The 13,898-nt window shown below is 31.8% G+C and overlaps 1 protein-coding gene across 3 annotated transcripts in view; it reads left to right on the top strand.

The window, feature by feature from the left end:
• The window catches only part of VPS50 (VPS50 subunit of EARP/GARPII complex), a 112,267-nt gene that overhangs the window by 60,288 nt on the left and 38,081 nt on the right, over positions 1-13,898 (top strand). For all 3 annotated transcript variants that reach the window (XM_045565183.1, XM_045565185.1, XM_045565184.1), the window contains 6 exons: positions 1,473-1,564; positions 4,158-4,252; positions 4,562-4,660; positions 7,385-7,475; positions 9,929-10,105; positions 13,256-13,374. In XM_045565183.1, coding sequence (XP_045421139.1) covers positions 1,473-1,564; positions 4,158-4,252; positions 4,562-4,660; positions 7,385-7,475; positions 9,929-10,105; positions 13,256-13,374 — 673 coding nt within the window. The remainder of the gene's footprint in view (positions 1-1,472; positions 1,565-4,157; positions 4,253-4,561; positions 4,661-7,384; positions 7,476-9,928; positions 10,106-13,255; positions 13,375-13,898) is intronic.

The following is a 13,898-nucleotide window of genomic DNA, read 5'->3' on the forward strand; positions in this document are numbered from 1 at the left end:
AATTATACTAATGAATGATGCCTGTAGGGCCTTTTTTTTTTTTAAATCTCTGGTTACTTAGGGAATATCCTAAACTCACCAGATTGCAGTTTTCCACAAAGCTTTTCCTATTTTGGCAACCTTTATATTTTTTCTGGATGTGGATACTTAAGACATTTCAGCAATTCTTTTTTCTTTTCTATTACCTTATTTAAAAGGAAAAGTTTAGAATTAACACATACTTTAGATATAAGAATTTAGGGGACATTATCTATATTTTCATCATGCTGAAGTTTGCTTTTTGTTTTAGGCCAATAGTTTACATTCATTTGATTACTGAGTCAAACTTAAAATTCCACTGGAGCCTTATACACTTAGTCCTCTTTAGTAAAATTCCTTGACTCTAATCTGTATATTTTATGAATATTCAGGTACTCTTATTAGTCTAACAGTAAGTTGATAGTATCTAGGACTCTAAAAGCTTACTTCTTCATCTGAAATAAATCATTTCACATTCTTATTCAGGAATTGTAAGAATCAGTCATTTGAAAATAATTCTTCACAGAACTTCATAAAACTGAAGAGGACTCTAGAATTCATCTGCTATAGCTCTGTAGTGATAATATTTGGTACTATTTGGTATACTAACACTTCAGTGTTCTAAAATAAAGCTCTAAAGCTGTGGTTCAGATGCACTGCCGCAGGCTGCGGGATCCCTAGCAGCCATACCATGCACATAATGAGGCTTAAGCTCTAGCAATGCTCAGAGGTAAACTAGTCATGTATCTGGTGCCTGGCACACGGGAGGGCCTTTTACTAGTTGTTAGAGGACACCCTACTAGCTTAAAAGGAGATGATAACATACTCACTTGTTTGTTCCACACAGGTTATTCACACAAAGGTGTAATCTTTTTAATATAAATGTGTATGTGTATTTTCAGTTGTTTTTGGAGGAGGATTTGTTTTGAGGCAGATCATTGATCTTACCTACTGAACTGGACATGGTTAGATTATTTATCTGGAATGGATAAAACTATGTACATCATGAGAAATATAAAATATAAATGTATGTATCATGACTTCACTGCCTCAGCAGTTGTCAGTCTGTACTCTTGTTAGCATGCATGTTGATAATTGGGTTAATTGGCCCTATAATGCCCTGGCAGCCTGTTACATGATCTTGCAGTAGGCAATATATGGGCATTGAGAACCTAGTCTCTGGGACCACACTGACTGAATTGGAATCCCAGCTCCAATTACATGAGCTGAGTGGTCTTTGGCGTATTTAGCATTTCATGGCCTAAGTTTATCTATCTTACCAAATGGATTTAATCCTAATAGCTGTTTTTTCAATAGTGCTTTGACTCTATAAATATTGAACATATTTTCAGTATCTTACATAGGCTTATAGTATATGAGAGGTCAGACATATTATTTGGAAAACAAAAGCACATTGAAGTAAATCTAAAAAACGTATACCATCTTTTTTTCAGAAGGAAGTAGTATGATGGCTACTGAAGAAACTAATTTTGATCGTGGCTATGTAAAAAAGAAGTTAGAGCATGGACTTACACGAATATGGCAGGTTTGGTTTTTTAAGATTATTTTTTCACAGAAACAATAGAAACCTTTGTGTCAAAGTTGTTTTAGAAATTGAGTTTTTAAATTTTCTATATTTATATTCTTTGTAGATTTAATCATGTGTTTTTCTTTGGAACACGAGTATCATTTAATTTCTATAATGTAGTTGGCGATTATATTGGACTATAAGTATTATAGCAGTAGGAAAAAAAAAAAAAAAGTCTTTTAATTTGAAAATCTCCATTGGAAATAATTTAATTAATATATTCCTTGATTACATTTTTGTTTTAGAGACCTAGCAAATTTTTGCTTTCCTAAAGAAATTTATGATTTCTTAATGAGCTGTTCTATCTTTATTTCATTTATTTGTGTTTTCTTAATTTCCTTTTCTATTAATTTCAGTAAAGGAATAACTAAGTAGATGACATATATCGGTCAGAATCTAGTATGGAATAAGAAATTTTTTCTCAGCTAGCGATCTTTTGCCCTGAGGGAATCTTAAATGTTTATTGGCTGAATATATCTGTTTTTCATCTCGTCGGGCTGCTAAAACAAAATACCCTAGACTGAGTAGCTTATAAGCTACAGAAGTTTATTTCTCAGAGTTCTGGAGGCTGGAAGCTGGAGATCAGGGCGACAGCATGGTTGGGATCTGATGAGAGCCCACTTCCTGATTCATAGATGCCTTATTTCTGTATTGTCACATGGTGGAAGAGACAAGGAAGCTTTCTGGGGTCCCTTTTAGTGTAAAAATTTGTTCCTTTTTTTTGAGAGAGAATTTATCTTCTAGTTAGAAAAGTTGAACATTTAAAAATTAAGTATTGTAGTTTGTTTTGTGAATCATTTGTCTGTGATTTTTGCTCAATTTGTTTCATGGACTCTAAATGACTTTTGTGATAATGAGTAATCATTTCTCTATTGTTTGGGTCTTATTTCCATTTATTTTATTTTCAATATGCAGATGGTTAGCATTTTTATGAGGCCAAACTATTGACCTTTTTCCTTTTGTGAGTTATCATGCTACATTTATTCTTAAAATGTTCTTTCCCAAGTAAAGCTCAGCTAAATATTCATCTGATAATTATAAATATTCATCTAAACTTGATATTGCTATGTGTCTAATAACTAGAGTACTGTCTAGAACACCTAATACTGAGAAGCGATTTTTGCTTTATTAATCTATAAATTCTAATTTTATGCTTTTGAAAAGATACAAAAGCATTTAATCCCTTTTAAATTTCTGTTGATACATGATGTGAAGAGAAAATTTTTTCTCCTCAGTCTAGTCAGTTTTCCCTTCAGTGCTTACTGGATAATCCTTTTTACCCCTCTTTTCATTTGTAATCCCTCCTTCCCTGTTGTAAGGTACAGTGAAAATAGAAGACTGAGGGAAGACAGACCTGGATTCAGTGCTTAGCTTTGTCCTTCACCGGGCATGTGAGCTTCATTGTCACGTCTTTTTAGTGTCTCTTCTTCTTAGTGTTTCTTCTTCTAGGGAGATGATAGATGCTTTTTAGATAAGTTGTAGAATTAAAGGTAAAGTTCTTGGCATAATATTTGACACAGAGTAAATAATCAGAAAATAGGAGTTTTTACTACTGTTTATTAAGCCATTTTATACAGACACACTCTCTCTATTTCTGTGTTATTTGTCCTAATCTATTGATTTCTCTGTATATTATTATTAACATACTGCTAGCATTTTTTAAAATAGTTTTTAATATATTTAATATAGATAGTACAAATCTTCCAACATTACTCATAACTTTTACTTCATCTCTCAAAGCTTTATTTTTTAAAAAGCCGTTATTGCCTCTTATTCTTTTAGGTGAATTTTAGAGAGATTGTTCAGAAGAAAGGATTTTTTTATGATTTTGGTTCAAATTTCACAGAATCTATAGATTAATTTGGGAAAATTGGCATCTTTATACACTGTTTAGTCACCCCTTCAGTCCCGTAACTCTCAATTTAGTGAAATTTATTTTCAACTTTCTTTTTGTATCTCATTAGAGTTGTTAGCTTTTTCTTATAGGTCTGACATTTCTTATTAAGATTATTCCTAGTATGTTATATTTTTAATCTATTTTAAATGGAATCTCTTCATTTTAAGGTGCTATGGTAGGTATACATGAAAGCTATCAATTTTTATATATTGTCCTGTACATAATCACTTCACGTAGCTATCTTCTGATTTTTTGAATTCATTATTCAACCAATTGATTATTATTTCTAAACAGCCAAGCCATGCATAAATAATAGTGAGTTTTAGCCTCATATCCAGTATGAGGGTTTAATTTTACTTATCTTACGTGTGTGGGTATGTGTGTGTGTGTGTCTGTTTTACATTAGCTAGAAATTTATAGGACTGTTAAATTATAGTGATGATTATGACCATTACTATTTTGTGTCTGGTATTTGTGGGATTGTATTTATTATATCACCCTTGAAGATGTTGGCTGTTGGCCTAAATAGATATTCTTTAATAAGTTAAGAATACATTCCTGATTTTAATCTGTAACTATAGAATAAATGGTTCTGAAAACTTATTTTCTATATTTTGGTTTACTTGAAATGTTTTTTTCTTTTTTGTCTTACAGGATGTTCAGCTAAAAGTAAAAACCTATTTGCTTGGAACTGATTTGTCTATATTCAAATATGATGATTTCATCTTTGTTTTGGATATAATAAGCAGGTAGTGTTTGAGATTTTATTTTTTAGTTTGATTCATTCAACCATTGTAATGAAAGAAGTCATGAGTGAGTTATGTATAACCGGAGAAAAGAGATAATCATACATTCATAAGCAAATTGCTGCTGGGTTTGTCTGTTTAAATATTTCTGCCTTTTGGATATTTGTAAATCATAATGGATTTTGTGATCTTTAGAATTTTTTCAAATATCCACATTTTTATGATTTGTTATTGTTGAAGAAAGAGAGCCTGGACTTCTTTTTCTCTTTAAGGATGTTGCTGAAATTTGCATAAACCTTTCTATCCACCTAGGTTGATGCAAGTTGGAGAAGAATTTTGTGGTAGCAAGTCTGAAGTTTTGCAAGAGTCCATTAGAAAACAAAGTGTCAATTATTTTAAGAACTACCACAGGTAAGAATGCCAATAAAATATGAGCAGACTTATTTAGGTAATGAGAATACTTTTTTCTAATGTTTAATCTTTTAGCATTAGTTGAATTAAAACAATTACTTTTGAATTTGAATGAATATATTCTTTGTAGCTCTTCTTAGGATGGTTGAAGATTTTTTTTTTTTTTACCAAAAGTATGATAAAATGTTCTCATTACCTATTCATGGTAAATCTTAATATATTCCTTGTCATATGGGGCTCAAAATATTGAACTGTTTTCTTTATGGGTAAAATATAATTACATCAGGGTTTATGGAAAGAATTTGGCCACTGTTCCATGCCTGCATATATGTGGTGTGAGCTAGTAAGGAAATTAACTCAGTAGAGGTAGCACTCAGTGGATGTTAGAGAGCATCTGTCTTTTAAGCGTGAGAAGGCTTTAGAGGAGGGGATGTGATATTTGGAATCTAGCTACAAAGCCAAGGATGTGTACTACATTGCTTTGCAAAACAGTCACTGCTAACTTTTAAAAGGGTGACTAACAATGGTTTTGGGAATGGAGGAATGTGGGAAAGAATATTCATATAGCAGTGTGATTGTATGCTTAAAGTGATCAAAGAAGAAATCATATAGAAAATTAGAAAATATTTTAAACTGAATAATGATAAAAGTATGATATCAAAATTATGAGATAGTTAAAGCAGAGGGATGAATTTCTAGTTTTAAATACATTTTTTGGAAAAGAACAAATTTAAAAATCAATGCCGTAAACTTTTACTATATATATTATTTTCTATATACTTTTTATGCTTAGGGTTGACTGAACTTCAGTCTATGAGTTGGTATCTTTTATCACTATATTAGTTTTATATTACTGTGTAATAAATACCACAAACTATTCTGGAAGAGGCAAGTAGTGGGTTATTCCCAAGAGCCTCTAGGGAGAGTATAGCCCTGCCAACCCCTTGATTTCAACCTAGTGATAGTGATTTTGGACTTCTGACCTCCAGAACTGTGAGAGAATACGTTTCTGTTGTTTGAAGTCACCCAGTTTGTGGTAATTTATTACAGAGCCACAGGAAACTAATACAGAGTGGAATTGCTGGGTTCTGTGGTAATTCTGTTTAACATTTTGAGGAGCTGTCAGATTGTTTTCCAAAGTAGTTGCACATTTTATATTTCTGCCAGTATTGCATGAGGGTTCCAATTTCTCCAAAATCTTGGCAATATTTGTTATGTCTGTCTCTTTGATTATTCTAGTAGGAATGAAGTGGTATCTTATTATGATTTGGATTTTCATTTGCCTAATGATATTCAGCATCTTTTTATGTGCTTATTGGCCATTTGTATATCTTTGCAGAAATATCTATTCAAAGCTTTTGCCCATTTTTTAATTGGGTTACTGGTGTTGAGTTGTAAAGTTTTAGTTTTAGTTCTTAACATTGGATCACAGATCCATTTGTGTTAATTTTTGTATATGATATAAAGTATGGACACATTCACCTTTGGGAATTCTCAGCTGTTACCTCTTCAAATATTGCTTCTGCTCATTCTATGTCCTCTCCATCCAATTGCATGCACTGTAGATATTTTGATTGTCTCACATATCTCTTATGATCTTTTCTGTTTTCTTCCTTTATTTTTTTTTTTTCAATTTGTGCTTCAGTTTGGATATTTTCTGTTGATCTCTGAGTTCACTAACTTTACTGTCTTCAGCTACCTCTAGTCTACTGTTTTACTTATCCTATCAGTTTTTAATTGGAAGTATTATATTTTCAGTTCTGGAATGTCCGTTTGATTTTTTTTGTTTGTTTTTATTATTGCAATTATTTGAAATCCTTTTTTCTATCCATTTCATACATCTTTTTCTCTATTTCATTTAATTTATAATAATTATCTTAAAGTTCTTATCTGTTCACTCCAGTGTTTGGAGCAATTCATAGTTTTAACAGATTCATCTATTTATTGCTTCTTTGTTTTAGACACCATGGATTTTTTAAAAATCTAGATTTTGCTTTTAGTTAGTAGAGTATTAACAGCGTGTAGTAGGAAGGGGAGGAGTAGGTCAGGCACCAGCTCTTTTTTCGATTGTGAGTAATGATTTGTTTCCTGGGACTGCTTCTATAATGTGCTGATTATTCAAGATAGACAGTCAGAATAATAGCATTAAAAGAGAGATCAATTTGACATAAGCGATTAGTGGAATGTTGGGTATATACGTGCCTTACCTGCTAATTTAATGTGTAAATGCTCTGTGGAGATAGGCACTGAGCTAAATATCTTCAGAGAGTGATAATTATCTTGATATTGTGGCTTAGTAAGTATGGTTAGGATTGATGCTGTTTAGCATAAAGTATTTATTAGCATTTATGATCTCATATAGTCTATAAAGTATTTGTGTTTTGAAATTGATATATGATTAGCTAAAGATGTTTTAAGTGCATGAGTTGGTGACAAGCTTTTAGTTTAGTCCCTTAATAAAAATGTCATTTCCTACACATTCATCATTTCATTCACAAGGAAAATATTCAGAGTTCAGTAAATATTTGAGAGCCTTTCTCTTAAGGACGATAAGATACTAACAAAAACATTAGTGTTTATTAAGTTATTCTGAATAGGTTCCCAAAGTTGATTATGATCATGATGATAATCCTGTATTGTTTGTATCGTACTTTATTTCCTCAATTCTTGTGTACAGTGTACTTTTCTTCTTTTTGGAGTGTTCATTTTCTTTTTTTTTTTAAGAACACGGCTTGATGAACTGAGAATGTTCTTAGAGAATGAGACTTGGGAACTTTGTCCTGTTAAGTCAAATTTCAGCATCTTGCAACTTCATGTAAGTGTTTCCTAAGAAAAAAGAAATCTGTTTTGTAGACATCTGTTTATTTAAAAAAAAAAAAACTACAGATATATGAAAACATTTACAAAATAATTAAATTAAGTGCAGTACCTTATATTCCTTCCTTGAAAGTCATTAATAGCAAGCCTCTTCTACAAGAATGATCCTTTTATGGATCTGAAAATCTCTTTTTATAAAATTCAGTTTACGCACTTCAGGAAAGCTCTTTTATTTAATAAGAGTCATAGTAAAAATGATTTTTTTGTTTGAATTCAGAAGAGGACCTATTGCTATATTTAAATTTTGCAGAAAATTAATCAGTTATATCTTGCTACTGTTTAATAAAAATGCTTGTTAATATTTGTAGAATATTTGTCAATTCTTAAAGGGATAATAGGTTATTAATTTATGCTGTAATTCATAAATTTGCCTGTAATGAGAAAATGCCTCAGAAATAAAAGAGGCACTTGTAAAAAATACTCTTAACTAATTTTAATGAGTTAATTGATTCTTTGAATCTTTATAGAATAAGCAATCTGTGAAAAAGTCTTTAAATTGGTTTGATTTTTCCCTTGATTGAAACACATTGTAGATAAATATTCCTGTGTGAAAGATTGTGTTCTACAAATGCCAAACATCAAAATGCAGTGCATATACTTAAATCCCTGTACAGTGTTTGTGTGTTCTTGCCTTTGGAAGGAATGGCTTTCTAGAAGCAATTTTCTTATTCTGGATAAATATAAAGAATACATAATTAGAAGTTTTTTTGATAGGGATTGTTTTTATGCTCATATTGTGTAATAGCTTACTTCTTTTTCAGCTCTATCATATTGCTTTCCTAATACAGAAATATTAAAAATACTAGAACATGTTGATTAATAAGTGCTTTAAAGACACCAAAATTAACATTAATTTTAACTAGCACTAACAAAATAACAATTATTTAACATTAAATTAACATAGAATTTAAGAATTCTGAAAGAATTAAGATAAGTATTTAACATTATTTAGAATTCTAAGTTTAACATTAATTTTAGAATATCTATTTAAATTTTATTTGACTTTTTATTTAACCATCAAATTGTGTGTATGTGTTGGCTCACATACTTGGTGTAATTGTAAGACAACTTTTTTTTTAAAAGGCACTTTGAAATATTCCCATCCAGGTGAGCATTATCTCCTTTAAAATAGTTACCTTGAAAACTATTCACAATTTAGCATTCACTTGACACATGTATTCCTGTGGATATGGTTTTTAAAACATTTGTCTCATTAATTATATTTACCACTTATTTAGAATTATAAAAATAATAGCATGATTGTTAGGCATTAATGATAGATCTTATTTAATGTGTAGTTGAAATTTACACATATGTGTAATAACACATATGGTATTTAAAATAAACACATATGATATTTAATACAATATGTCAATGACCTTTTAAGAATTTAAGAGTGCCTCTTAAGAATATCATTGTACCTTTTAAGAATATCATTGAATTTGAAAAAATTTAAATTTGGGATTATTCTTTTTAGATATAAGAAAAATGTTAATTAGATTTTGTGATAAATTATCAAATGAAGAGTTTTGTAATTCATGGAACTTCAGAGATTATTTCAGCTTTTCCTTTGACTAGCTGTGTGATCTTGAACTTGGCACTGAATCCTTCAGACTGCCTCAGTTTCCTCATCTGTCCAGTGCATGGTTTGGCCCAGGCATTATAACTCTTTAGCTTTAGCATTTGTAGTTCTCTCAATCCAGATTGAACTTCTATTTTACAGATGAGGAAATTGAGGCATAAAGAAGCCAGATGACACTCCTAACATTTATGTACAAAATTAGTGGAATGTAATGGTTTAATAGCAGGTAGGAGAAGACATATCACCTGCCTCAGCATGTGTGTTTGTGTTGTCTGCTTCTTGGTAAAGAAAAGTAAATGAAAGTTTATAGCCATCAATATAATAAAGAAAGATATATATTCATGCTTTGTTTTTGATGTATTTGCAGAGACTATCTTAAATGGTGCAAGCATATAAGTAAACAAGGAGTTTGACTTAACAACAATTAGTTTTTACAAATGACTTTATTGTTGAAAATTGTATCCTATTAGGACTTTTGCTGTCTTAAAATTTTTAGAAGATATTCACATTTCTTAAGTTATTTTTTAACATTTTCTGTGCAGTTCCTTATGGTAAGTCAAAAGTAGCTTGATGCAGATAACACTGTTTTAAGTGGTATCAGTGACTGAGTTGTCTTTAGGAAAACCTTTAAATATGTTATTTCCAAATTTATGCATGCTTTCAGACAACTTGAAAGATTTAAAAGGGAATAACTGAAGATGAACATTTTTTTTTCTACTAACTCTACATTTACATTGATGGAATATGTTTATGTGCTTGAATTTTATTGTTGTTGTTCAAAGGTATCTGGCTCCTTTTTTGATGTCTAGGAATTTAAATTCATGGAACAATCTCGTTCCCCATCCGTTTCACCTAGTAAGCAGCCAGTCTCAACTTCTTCAAAAACAGTGACCTTGTTCGAGCAGTATTGTAGTGGTGGGAATCCATTTGAAATTCAGGCCAACCACAAAGATGAAGAAACGGAAGATGTGTTGGCTTCTAATGGGGTACGTGGTGTTTTAAAAACATATCGTGAAACATGAGATTTCTTTATTTAAATATGTTCTACTCAATAAGAAAAGTAGTTGCTAGGTTTACTTATCTATCTGCCACCCCTCTTCCTACCTGTATACTTAATGTACCTGTATGATACTACTCGTGTAGATAATGACTTCACAGTATGCTTTGTTCACATTGTCCTCTTGAGCAATAAATTTGCCTTTATGTTTGCTTTATGTTCTTATTAGATTATGTTGTTATCAGATTACTAATGGAGTAGTGGTTTCTTCACTGAATATTTGTATGATTTATTATATAGACAGATGGGCGAGTGAATATTTACACTTTTTCTTGACTTCATTCCTGGGTAACTGAGTCATTTTGTTTCATGTCCCTTTGTCTGAGAGAGGGAATATGTCTAACTTAGTTGCCTGGCAGGGCTGTTTTTAGGATTTAGAAGTACAGTGTTTTAACAACATTTTGAGTTGCTCAAAAACAATATTAACTAGAGGAAATGTGAGTTAGTGGAAAGAGTTTGGAGGCAGACTGTCATCTTTATTATTTATTAGCTGTGTGGCCCTTGGCAAATTATTTTAATTTTGTGACCCTCATTCTCCCCATGTTTATAGTGAGGGGAATGTTTGCTTCACAGTTACCTGTAGGGTGTTTTCACAATATTTCATTTGGTCTGTGATGTTTAATGGGCTCTTCTGATCTTCATAATTTCCAGAGTGACCCAGTGTGATTTTTAATTTAGATTTGACGAAGCTGAAGTAAAAACTGTTCAGATCTGACAAAAATCTGTAGGATTTTTCTCTATATTTTAGTTTTAGAATTTCTTTTTTGTTTACTGAATATATATTTTTTAAAATACTGCCATAAAAATATACCATTGTCATATTTTATCATAAAGTTTAAATTATTTCATAGTAAACCATATTTAAAATTATGCTTAGTGATTCTGTGACATTTTCCCTCTATGAAATAGACTACACTGAAAGGAAATAAAAGTCATTCCAATTATTTTGAAATAACATATCCCCCTATAATTGTGATTTGTTAATTAAAACTCACATAGCATTTAATTCTCATTATTTGTGGCAGTGTATTCTATAAAATTGCCTTGAACACTGAATTAGCAAATACTGAACCATTCCTCCTAGAGGAAATAATATGATTAGGTTCCTGTGAGCCTCTGGTCACAATGTTTTTATTAACCTGTCAATACATAACCTTATTTTACATGTGTTTCTGCTTAAAACCACCTTGTTTAGTATATATTATTGATTCATTGACATTGAACTCATGGCCAGCAGCATTGTAACTCATGCCTAAATGAAACTTACCTAACACACATATTTTCTTCATAAGGTACATCACAGCTACCTTGTACTTAAGGAACACTGGACAGCACTCCAGCACTATGCTCAGGGGTCTTTCTAAATAGCAAAATCACCAACAAAACACTCAAAGATACAAAATGCATGGCACTAAATAGACCATGAAAAGGATGCTTGTTTATAGTATGAGAGCTGAAATGAGAAGGCAAGAGCGTCACCTTGTTTGCCCTCAGCTGTGGACATGCATATTGGTTGACTCAACATTCTTCCTGTTCTGCACACATCCCTGAATGACCACAAAAGTATCATAAGCATTGACTTTGGAATTACAAATAAATTTTAGTGAGCAGGCAAATTAGCAGATATTGAATTCTCTGCTGTGGAATCACGAAACTCTGTTGTTATTAGTGAGGAAACTCTAGTTTGTGTAGAACACCTTTCTGCACGTCATCAGGATCCCATTGTGTGTAAGTGTAGGAGAATGCCTGTAATGCTTGTTTGCAGTTATTAACTCATTGACTGCCACACTAGAAAAATTTTTTTTCCTTGGGGCCACAGTGTTTTTTATTATGAAAATAGAATAAAAACTTCAAAAACAAAACCATCCTTTCTAATTTAATGAAAATTTTGTTATTTTTTATTGTTTCCTGTGCGTGACTTATATGCAACTTGAAAAATAGTTCACATGGCTCCCAAGATGAAGAGATGTATGAGTTACATATGCTTCGTGAGGCCCCAAGCTCAAAACTAGCGTGAGTTAAGTACAACTCACATGGCATTTAATATTTTAATAGGTGATCTGATCTTTCCAGGTACAACTTAAGTCCTGAGAATCAGGGTCTACATCTAAATATGGCCTGTCATAATGCTTTTCATTAATAGACTCTCAAAAAATAGTTGTTGAATTAGGGGAGTAACTTCTTCCATGTCATCATACAGTTGAGTTGGTTTCCTCAACTGTCATATGGGGATAAAACTTCCTCATAGAATTGTTTGTAGGATTAAATGAGATAATTCATGAAAGCTCTTGGCACAGTACTTGGTTAAAAACTCAATACGTGTTAGCTATTATTTAATCATAGTAATCTAGAATATTAATTGATGATGGTGATAATGATGATAATGCTGCTACTGCTTCCTTTGCTCTACATGGAGTCCACTGTCCTTTCCCATGCTGACATTGGGCCATGGTGCCATAAAGACGATAAAAGCACTAAGAAGGAATCTTTCCTCTCAAGAGTAAATCCACCATTTTTGTCTTTGCTTTCAGTAGGTCCCTGGGTGCTAAGCCTAATTGTCTAAACTGCCCTTGGAATTAAATTCTCATAATGAATTAGACAGCATGGGCATGTGTGTTACATGTGTTTATTACACTGAATTAATACTTAGAGTGCCAGAATTGGATACTCAACCTCTTTTTAATGAATTAGCAAATTAGAAAGAAGTATAATGAAACCTCTGGGAGACTTTATGTAAAAAAGTCAAATGTACACTCTTTTCTTCTTTGTAGGTCTAGAGGGGGGTGTTTGTTTTATTTTTGTTTGGTTTTTATATATGGAGATTTTGATTTTGTTGGATATTTACAAGCTTTTGTAGGACTAACATTTTTATTTTATCTTCCTTTTAAGTTGGCTAAGGTAGGGTGATGAAGAAGAAAATGGAAGGATAATATTCTTGGTAACAAAGCTAAAGCTAAATTATTGAGAATTTTCTTATATTTAGCTATTTCTTATAAAATTGGGTACTGGTATTGTGTTGAAAAACCTCAAGAAAGGTCGCTCTTTCTACCCATTGTCAAATACCCTATGTTCTTTTCAGTATGAATCTGATGAACAAGAAAAGAGTGCCTATCAGGAATATGACAGTGATAGTGATGTTCCTGAGGAACTCAAACGAGATTATGTAGATGAGCAGACAGGCGATGCTCCTGTGAAAAGGTAATCATTCTTACATTGCGTGGTAGTTAGCACAGTCCATTCTTAGATATAAATCTAGGTTTTTTCTTAGGTACAAATTTAATCATGCCGAAGGTTTGTACTCCTTAGGTTTAATTGCTTTCAGTGATCTAGCCTTTATTTACCTCCTTCCTTGTCACTTTTCCTCTGCCCACTTGTTCTACATGCTAGCATAGTGACCTCCTTGTACTTCTCTGAGCACACTTTATTCTCTCTGACCTCTGACTCTGTTATATGCTGTCCCTTTTTTTCTGCACTTACCATAGAACTTCTACTTTTCTTTTGAATGTAACGCTGCCCCTCAACCCCAAACACTGCCATCATATCCTATACTTAATTCAGATTTTAAGGAGGGCATTTTTCATGTTTATAAATTTTTGAAATCAGGAAATGTGGTACGTTTATACCTAGATGTATAATTTCTCTGGAAAATCTGATTTTTTTTTAAAGTGATATAGCTTTTTACAATGGTTAATAATGTCTTAGAATCAAAGAAATGTATTACG

The sequence above is a fragment of the Lemur catta genome, chromosome 11 (assembly GCF_020740605.2).
Source record: "Lemur catta isolate mLemCat1 chromosome 11, mLemCat1.pri, whole genome shotgun sequence".
Lineage (NCBI taxonomy): Eukaryota > Metazoa > Chordata > Mammalia > Primates > Lemuridae > Lemur > Lemur catta.